We start from the raw sequence: 10,196 nt of genomic DNA on the forward strand, positions 1-10,196 counted from the left end.
TTTATTAATTAAGTAATTAATTTTGAATGATTCTAATGTGTAATTTTTCAGGATGACGACAAATTGACGTTCCATCGACACCCGGTTGCCCAAAGCACAGACTGCATACGAGGGAAGGTAGGATACACGAAAGGGATGCACGTCTGGGAAGTCCACTGGAGCACGAGACAACGAGGCACTCACGCAGTGGTGGGTGTCGCGACTGCCGATGCGCCACTACACAGCGTAGGATACCAGAGCCTAGTCGGCAACAACGCGCTTAGTTGGGGTTGGGACCTCACTAGAAATAGATTATATCATGATTCTAAAAACTCACAGGGTGAAGTATATCCCTCGCTGCTCAAGCCCGATGAAACTTTTGTTGTTCCAGACAAATTTCTGGGTAGGTCTTCTTTCTTCTTATTCTTCTGAAAATCAAAATCAAAATTTTTTAATGTCATTTTTAAAAATTAATTTTTATTAAGATTAAATATTCAAAATTTTTAAAATTAATTTTTTAAAGTACAAGGTCATTTTTTAATTGTTGACATTTTTTAAAACATAAGCTCATCCCGATGATACACTCATCAAGAGCTTTCATTTGAGTACCCACATGCATTTTCATATATTTTTCATATTTATATATATATAATATATATAAATATATAAAACATTGATGTGGGTACTCAAATGAAAGGTCTCGATGAGTGTAATGTCGGGATGAGCTTATATCTTTAAAAATGTCAATATTTCACTGACACTAAATTTTATTTAAAAAAAGATTTTTTTTTAATTAAAAAAAAAGGAAAAAAAAACATAATTAAAAAAACTAAACGAATAAATTATTTTTACAGTTGTCTTAGACATGGACGAAGGAACCCTAGCCTTCGTAGTGGACGGTCAGTATCTAGGAGTAGCATTTCGTAATTTAAAAGGTCGCAAGCTCCACCCGATAGTCTCAGCAGTATGGGGTCACTGTGAGATTACAATGAAGTACATCGGCGGTTTAGATCGTGAGTACCACCCAAACTACTAAACAATTAAATAATATTCCTCAATTATTAAAAAAAAAAAAAGTTGACCATTAAACATAAACTTAAAATTACAGCCGAGCCATTGCCGCTAATGGACCTGTGCCGACGAGTGATCAGGCAGCGTGTGGGCAAGCACCGCCTGGAGAAGATCCAAGAGCTGAATCTCCCGCAAGCTATGAAAACTTATCTCCTGTATCGCGACAGGAGGTAACCAACAGAAGCAGAAGCAGATGTTGAAGCCACACGAGCCAGCCAAACGAGCCCGTCATCCAACCCAATTTCTGGAGCTCTAACTAAACCACCAAAATCACAAGCAGAAGCACAAGCGATTGCCAGCAAGCCAGATAACAATATTGTCTTCTCTAATAATAAAGATAAAAATAATTTTATCATTTCGACTGCTATCGAACCGCATTGTTGCAACAAGACCCACCAGGACGCTCCGAGAGAAGATTCTCCAGGAGTTCCACTGCCCAGCGACCAAGCGTCTCATATATTTATCCTAGGAATAAATAATTATTACCTAAAACTCTCAATAGCAGCAGTGCGTCTCTAATCTCTCAATTTATTAATTAATTAACAAAGTAATATATGTATAAGCTTATATTACCATGTTGTTAACGGTAAATCGGCGATTAATCTACCGTTTACATTAAATTAATTAATTATAATAATATTAAATTGTTAGGTAATTGTTTGTTATCATTTTTATATTATTGATGTTCAATTTCTCGTCTCAAATTTTTTTTATTAATTGTTAATTTAAATATCTCTAAAATTATTAATCATTAATTTGATGATTAATTTAAAAATAATTTTACGTGATAAATTAAGTGTGATTTCTTTATTACTTTTTTTTTTTGTTTAATTATTGATTATTAATTATTAATTAAAAATTGAGGGCCGAAGAGACGAAGAAATATTCTCACGGTTGGCCAGTAATAAATCTAGACTTAGTCGAGCCGTAAGAGAATTTTCGCCTTCGCTAGCTAGTGCATAAAATTTATAAATAAATATATATTTAAAGACCGGTAAGAGTCTAGTCCAGCGTTAATGGGCATAATGAATTATTAATAATAAATAATTAAATAAAATATTATCTGTGGGGTGATTTGTTTCGGCGAATTATTTTTAAGTTTAAGACTTTGCGGTTTACGATGGATATAAATATAAATATAAATATATAAATAATGGACTAAATAATTGCAAGTGTGTATAGTGAATTATTAAGATTATTATTATTATTATTTTTTTTTATTATATATAATTGGTTATTATTTTTATTATTAATTATTGATTTAAGGGAAGACGAGTTCTGTAATTCAATATATATTTTTAAGCATGTAACTTTAAATATTGATTAATTGATTAATCTATATTAATGGTGTGTATCCACGTTATGGGACAGGTTTATTAATTAATTAATAATGATAATTTGATTAGGATAAATAAAATTTAAAGTTAAGGTTATTGTATTGAGCTAGTGTGTGGTAATTTGTGGTTAATTAATAAAGTAAAATAAAATTTGCTTTTCTATAAACAAAAAAAAAAAAATTAAGAAAGTAATTTGAGCTTATGAAAATTCATAAGCTTTTTAATGCGTATATGTAATTAAATAAAATTAAAATTAATAATTAAATTCATTTTTATAACTAAAAATTATTTTTCTTATTTTTTTTTTTTATCTAGATTGCCGGTTTAATAAAAAAAAATTTTTTTGGTAATTATTTACAAGTGAGAAACCTTATTTTTGGCCATAATTAGGTGAAAAATTAATATTTTTATTTTTTTTTTATTTTTACTTAAAAAAAATGATAAAAATTTTGACAGCTTTTTTACTTTCAAAAGTTGGGAAAAATTTTGGCTCTCATTTTTTTAGATAAAATTTCTATTTTATCTTTTTTTGAAAAATTTTCAAAAATTAATTTATCACTAAAACCGAATAGAAATTTTGTTAAAAAAAATGAAGATTAAAATGTTAAACTAATATTTACAACTTTTTTTTTTTGTTTGAATATTCGATAAAATTATGATAAATTCCAGGCAATCTAGAATAAAAATAATTTTTATTTTTAATTTATAAAAATTAATTACTTTTACAGTATAATTTAAAACAATCCTGTGCAATACAGGTTGTCTTCCAAATTAAACTTTGTTTCGGAAAATTTTTCACGTTAATTAATTCATTAAATAACTGACAATCGATAAATTTTATTTTCAATGAATTATTTTAATTGAATATAAATTATTCGATTAATTAATTGTAGAAATTAAAAGAGACAATTAATTATTTTGAATTTATTAGAATCAAAATAGGATTAAAAAATGAAGAAATAAAATTTATCGATGTCGGGATGTTCTGTATCATAAATCATTCATTTTGAAGAAATGATCTCACAAAGAGTAGCCCGTCCCTGTAAATACAATTGCACACCCGTGTATTGTCTACCGTTTGTTTTTTTTTTAAACTAAAAAAGTTATTTGTATTTACAAACTATAACTGAAATAAATAAATAAATAAATAAAAAATAAAACAAAGAAAGAAACTTAAGAATTATAATCTAAAAATTGTGGGTGTGCATTACACACTGATTGTATAGATACAAAGTAAAAGTAAAAGTAATTAAATAATAAGTAAATTCATTTATTAATGAGCGATTAAGAGATAAATAATATGTAATAATCATTTATATATGTATAAATAAGATATATAAATATTATTGATTATTTTTTCTCGAGTTATCCTCATCTGAGTGTTCAGGAACAAAGTAACCTAAACCGCCAAGCCTAAACATCACACAGAGCACATTTAAATAGCGTATTTAATAAATAAACAAAAAAAAATTATTAAAAAAATAGACACGATTAATTAACATGAACAATGTACATGTACAAATAAATAAAATAATGTATAATGAAGAAATTATTTAACAGGAAGCACGAGCTATGATTTAATAAATTAATCAGTCGATAAATAATAATATTTATTTATTTATTATTTACCGACTATTAATTGAAGGTTATTGAAGAATAAATTAATTTAAAAAATATAATATGCAAACTTGGATGGAAATATAAAGCACTACTGTCTTGTAATAATACTATTTTATAATCGGGTGAGTGGTAGTTCGTTTTAAGAACGGAGAAATCTAATGTTAACGTGTTGTAAATATTATTATTAATTATCTTGGTTTAATTGATATTGTATTAGTGTAGTTATTAATATTAATTATTAATTAATAGTTTTTTAGTTTGTTGTATTAAGTGAATTTTTCTTTTATATGTGACAATTATTTTAATTAAATGATTAGTCGGTTTAATTTAAGACTTTGTATTATCCGATACGTGAAAATAGAATTTGTTTTTTAAGGCTGATGTGAGATGTCTTTTTTTTTTTTTTTTTTTTTTTTTTTTTTTTTTAAAGATAGAAAGGATAACACGTTAATTGTAAGAGAAACGATTAAAATGATTATAAAGTTGTAAAAAATGATAATAAATAATAAATGATAAAACAATTTATTTATTCTATTTTTTTTTTTTAAACATTTAACACTTCTATTAATTTTTATTTTTTTAATCTATATTTTATTTTAATTATTTATATTTTTTTTTCAATCTTAAACTTTTATGATTTTTTTATTTATCAAAAAATTCAAATTATTTATTTATTTTAATATTTAATGTATTAGTTTATTTTTATTATTTTATTGCAAGTCTTAAAGAATTCAAATTAATACATTAATTTTTTTCTCAAATTAAAAATAAAAAATTGATTTTAATTTCAAATACTTTAAAACATTAAAAGCTTATTAATAATTTTTTTTAATTAAATTAAAACGAATAAAATTTTATCATTATTAAAAATGTCAATAAAAACTTGAGACTTGAATAAACTCTTCACTAAATACAATAAAAATTTTTTTGTAAAGCTCCCTAAAATTAAATTAAAAGTTTATCAAATCAATAAATTCATCAAACAAAGAAATACATCGTCTAAATTGCTGCCTGACAAACTTAATAATATAATATTATTAAATTTGATACTGAAGACTAACGAAGTATTCTCTTTACCGTCATTCGAGAGCTAAATAATAATAATAAGTCAGTGAACTCTTATCACAAAATAATAAAAAGGAAATCTAATTTGTATGTTGACTCTTGACATTTTAATTCAATGATCAAGAATTCTTTTTATTATTTTATTTCATTACACTGAATTAATAATCCGGTATACAATCACGGTAAAGAACGTCGCAATCATCCCCCCGTAATCCAGCGGCTGCAGCGTCTTCGACGAGGCGGTCCCATCCAGAAATACGCTTCAACGATTTTTTAACACTACGTCTAAGAATACATATTTACATAAATTATCATTTTAATTATTTTAAAAAAGTGTGGATAAATACATCGAAGAATTCATCAATGAATTTAAGAAATACTAACGTCAGATATTTCGCAAATCTGATCCCTCGAGTCCCGAAGTCCTTCGAGAGTTCCCGGTTTTCTTCACAAATAGTCCTTTGTATACATCTTACTTTTGAATCGTTTAAAATTTCTTCTTGCTCTGGTGTCTAAAATTTTATAAATATTATTTAAAAAAAAATTTTTTTATGCACTAATAAAAGAATTTAATTATTTAATTTATTCAAACAATTATTTTTTAATTTAAAAAATTTTTTAAGGTAATAAATATTTATTCGCACTTAATTTTTTTAAAATCTCTTATGTTAACTCGTAAAAAGTGTCTAATCAAAATTTTGAAGTTTACTTTTTACTTAAAGCTTTAAATAAAAATTTATTAAATAATTTATTTTATAAAATAATTTTTCTGAGTTAATAAAGCCGATAATTAATTAAATATTTAAATTCTTTTATCAGAGCAGTTACCATTTCCTCAATTTGAAAAGACAAGTCTCTCCTCTTCCTGGTAAGAACATCAGAAATATCTTTTTGCTTTGCCGAAATAATGGAGCCCTGGATGATGGCAAAGAGAGTAAGGAGCCCAATAAACAAAGCGACGGTCATAAATTTCGGAGTTACTCCTAATTGATGGTTCAGGTCCTGGGCAATAAGAGGATTGCCGAACTCCGGGTATCCGTAAAGCCAAGGCTCACTGCGATACGTCAGCGGTAGAGCTGTTGGTTCTGTAATTGCTATTTATCAGCAGTATAAAAAAATCAATTGGGATTAAATTAAATAGATTTGAAGAAATTTAAAGAGAAGAAGTAAATTAAATTGAGACTGAGAAAATAATTGCTGAGCAATTTAATTTATCCCCAAAATTTAAATCAAGAAAATTTTTCTATAAAATAAAAGTAGAAGTTTAAAATAAAAAATTTTAAGCAATAAATATTATTTTAATAATTACCTTGTAAGTAATAACCTGGAGGGATTGGTTGGTGTATTTCTGGGGTGTAAGGCGAGGTTTGCATCACTTCAACGTCACTAGGAGGCCACCACTCATTTCTTTTCACTGTGGTGTTAATGATCGGGCTCGCGGAACTGGCTATTTGATTTAAAAGCGTCTGGTTGTCAGACGGAAATTGTAACGCGGGTGCAGAAGAAGCTCTCGCGAGTTTGAGAACGAGGAGAATGAAAATTAAGACTTGGGACTTCATATTTGAAAAAGCTGGGTGAAGACTGACGATTTTCGGTCCGCTTACTCTTATTTAAGAGATTTACACACGCATTAATAAAAATTACTGTAATTTTTTTACTTATTTGCTTCGGTGAATAAGTAAATAATTTATAGTTGCAATTTTATCTTATTTTTTACGTTATTAGATTTTATAACGGGGGAAATTTAATCAAAATAAAAATAAACAAAGTTTCATATGAAAAATTAATAACAAATACTTAAAATTAATTACTTTAATGTTACTGAAATAAAATTTTGTACGTCAAGATTTTTTAACAAATAAATTATTATAAACATAATTGATCAAAAAAGCTGTTTTTAAAAATAAAAAAAAATATTGACGCATTTTTTTTTAACTATAAAAATTTATTTTTTTCCATCAAAAGTTGAGGAAAAAGTTTATATTAATTTTAAAAATCTCAAAATACGCATTCTGTAATTTTTAAAGAAAAAAAATTTTTTTTATTATTATCAAAGAATTCACTCTGTGAAGTTTTTTTAAAATTAATATTATTTAATAATAATATTGTATGAATGAAAATTGAATTTTATCTGCAATCAACTCTGTAGTTATATTCTATAAAGCATGAACATCAATAAATTGAATAAAGTTCCTTTGTTTACCATGAATATATATAAAACTTCAATAAAGTTAAAACAATACTTCAATGATATTTATTCTAAAATAAATGTTATCAATAATAAAAAAAAAAAAAACTACCTTGAGAATAAATCACTTTTCTGCTAAAAAAAAATCTTAAAAGTTTTTTCATAAAAAATATTCAAGTCTGTATAAATTTTTCTGGTATGTAAAAAATAAAAAATAGAAAAGTATGCATCCCTCCGGATCCTTTGATATTTATAGCGTTGTTGAAGTACATTTGTTTTATTAAAAAAATGAATTTACATGTAGAGTTTGAGCTAATGTCCTATAGAACACGAATAATGATATTTATGAAGTAAAGGGAAGTTTTTTGATTGGGGTAGGTAGTGCCAAGTGCGTGCAAGGGGTTGCTATGACGATTTACCACTCTACTCGCGCCACGACAAAGACACTAAAAATACGGCTGGCGTTTTTTGATGCCTCGAGAGACGAGAATGTCTGGAAGGCTTACTGCTATAAGAAATAGATTGTAAATTTTTTTTTCTTTAGCAATAATTTTTTTTAATCTCTACGTATGTATTTTATCTCTATAAACATGTAGAGGATAATAAATTACCGGAGAATAGAAATCTTTTTTTTTCTTTTTTTTTTTCTAAGGGAGTAAAAGTGTCGCTGTAAGCAAATTAAACAAACTGCATTGTTACTGAGTCATTGGATTGTATAAATCTGCAGCACGAAGATAACGACAGCAACTGAATGTGTTAGATCGCAAATCGGGGTCACATCGATACTGAGCGGGATGGGACAAAAAATTGTAGAGCAAATGAACGAGGAGATAAAAATAGCCGAGCGAGATAGAAAAATAGTGAGAACGCCAACGCGATATCACAGGAAAATTATTTATAGATCTCTTTTATTTATAAATTTATATCTTTATTTTTATGGGTGCTTCATCGCCCTTTCCAATCTTCCAAGCTGTAATCAGCTTTATTAATATAAAAATTTATTTTTTATTCCAAGTAATTATAACGCTCGAGCCTGATTAATATTTTTTTTATTAAATTACCTTGTAATTTAATTTTATTCAAAATTTTATTTTTTCTACAATGATAGAAAAATTTGTTTGTATTTAATGAGCTTTATTAACTGTTAATAAATTATTTTTTAACATCATAGGATTTAATAAATATTTATTAACAGTTAATAAATTACTAGCAACCTTGCAGTCACTATGTGACTGCTGTGACTTGTGAACTATGAATAAATATTTATTAAAATTAAAAATTTTTAATTTTATTTAATTAATTAAATAAAAAAAAATTTTTAATTCAATCTTGTTATTTTACTTTGTGGTCATCGATTAAAATTGTTAAAAATAGCCTCGCTAATTCCTGACTAAAATAATGAAACTCCGACCTTTTGTACAAAACAAAAAAAAAGTTATAAAATAAAAATTTAAATTAACCGAGAGTTAAGCCATCGGATTTAGTTATGAGTTGAAAAAGTTTTCAATTAACCCGCAAGTTGGTTTAGAATTACGTGACCTGGCGTAAAATATAAGTATAAGTTAACTAACACGTAGAGCGACGTATATACACGCAGAAAGTAAGCGCGCTAATTATTGCTTGCTGGCTTACGGCAGTTAGTAAAGTACGAAAGCCAGTCTATTGTACTATTATATTTCATATTCTCACGAGTCTGACTAAAAGTACCGGCGATATTGCGACAGGGAGTGTCAGTGTAAATGTATACTAGATTATCTCGCTATTTGTCGCTATCAGTTAATCGTCTCCTGGCTGATGTATTAACAAACATACTACTGGTTAACACGCGACTTTTTTATCTTCTCAATGGACTGAGCTCGCCTTATCAATTCTTTAACTATTCTTAAACTTTCGTTTGCACTTTTGTTTTTAAGATTTAAAATAAACACTTTTATTTTTGTCAGAGATTTTGTAGATATTAATGATTTGATGCAGTAAGATGGACTGCATTTATTTCTGGGTCATCTTTTTATGGGAATCGATTTTTAGGGATGGAAATAAATTATTTTCTAGGAAGTGATTCATATCCCACCTATTTTTGTAGAATTAATTCGTCATTGGAAAGCTAATGATAACGAGAATTTTGTAGGCGGTGGTTTGTAATTAATTGATTGGTAAGAGTGTAAATTGATTGGTGAAGAGATGTAAGATATTAGATATCAGTAGTATAAAAGTTATCTTAATTAAAAAGTTAATTTAATTTTTTTTTTTTTTTTTTTTTGTAGAAATAATTTATTTGAGACAAAATTAAATTCTGCAAAAAAGATTTTTAAAGAAAATCCTCGAAATTATGATCGAGGAGCATCTAAAATTGATAAAATAAATTTTTAACTTTTTTTATCGACATTATTTAGTAACTCTAACCTGATTAATTTAAAAAAAAAATTTTTTTTTATTTTTATTTGGAAAATTACGGCACACCCAAAAAAAAGTTTTCTGCTCGGCACTATTTACTGTATTGCAACGAGTGTATCGTTACTAATACAATCCGTATAGCTACGAGTAGCAGTCTGAATAGCGTCACAATCCATTATGGTGACTTGCACGATAGTCTTACTACCGTTTCCCTTCCTTTTCTAACCTCACTATCCTCTAGATAGTAACGTGTGTATCGTGACAGTAGCAATATCGTATCGTTCAGAGCAGAAAACTTTTTTTTCAGTGCATTGCCGGTGTTAGAAATATTAAAAAAAAAATTTTTTTAAGCTTTAAAAGCACTTGTAACTGCAAGTTTGCTAGTTGTTACTATTTTTTTAACTTAAAATAATAATAACTAAAATTTTTCCATAAAAAAAAAAATAAAAAATTCAGCCAACGAACTTCATCGAAAAGCTATCAACCCTCTTAAAACCACGAAGCCTCCTAATACTTCCTCATTATCCCCTTGATAGACACAT

At 26.8% G+C, this 10,196-nt stretch overlaps 2 protein-coding genes across 6 annotated transcripts in view; one reads left to right on the forward strand and one right to left on the reverse strand.

Moving 5' to 3' along the window:
• The window catches only part of LOC141537980 (protein gustavus-like), a 34,592-nt gene extending 30,206 nt beyond the window's left edge, over positions 1-4,386 (forward strand). For all 5 annotated transcript variants that reach the window (XM_074259232.1, XM_074259215.1, XM_074259241.1 and 2 more), the window contains 3 exons: positions 52-382; positions 834-992; positions 1,088-4,386. In XM_074259232.1, the coding sequence (XP_074115333.1) occupies positions 52-382; positions 834-992; positions 1,088-1,224 (627 nt within the window). In that variant the 3' untranslated portion in view covers positions 1,225-4,386. The remainder of the gene's footprint in view (positions 1-51; positions 383-833; positions 993-1,087) is intronic.
• A 783-nt stretch (positions 4,387-5,169) lies between these two features.
• LOC141528024 (uncharacterized) lies at positions 5,170-6,253 on the reverse strand. Its single transcript, XM_074243854.1, has 3 exons — positions 5,901-6,253; positions 5,457-5,584; positions 5,170-5,357 (listed from the first exon to the last, which is right to left on the reverse strand). Exons 1-3 carry the CDS (start codon positions 6,036-6,038, stop codon positions 5,231-5,233), a joined length of 393 nt encoding a protein of 130 aa, XP_074099955.1. The 5' UTR covers positions 6,039-6,253; the 3' UTR covers positions 5,170-5,230.
• Between the last annotated feature and the right edge of the window lie 3,943 nt (positions 6,254-10,196).

This window comes from Cotesia typhae, unplaced genomic scaffold (genome assembly GCF_013202065.1).
Source record: "Cotesia typhae breed Kobodo isofemale line unplaced genomic scaffold, CoteBio_Ctyphae contig_11, whole genome shotgun sequence".
Taxonomy (NCBI): Eukaryota; Metazoa; Arthropoda; class Insecta; order Hymenoptera; family Braconidae; genus Cotesia; species Cotesia typhae.

Excerpts from the sequence above, each read along its gene's own strand:
- LOC141528024 (XM_074243854.1), bottom strand. The coding sequence starts at position 6,038 with ATGACCGTCGCTTTGTTTATTGGGCTCCTTACTCTCTTTGCCATCATC. Across the intron at positions 5,585-5,900 it reads CTTTTCAAATTGAGGAAATG|ACACCAGAGCAAGAAGAAAT; the intron begins GTAACTGCTCTG and ends ATAAAATTTTAG. Across the intron at positions 5,358-5,456 it reads AGATTTGCGAAATATCTGAC|ACGTAGTGTTAAAAAATCGT; the intron begins GTTAGTATTTCT and ends ATGTATTCTTAG.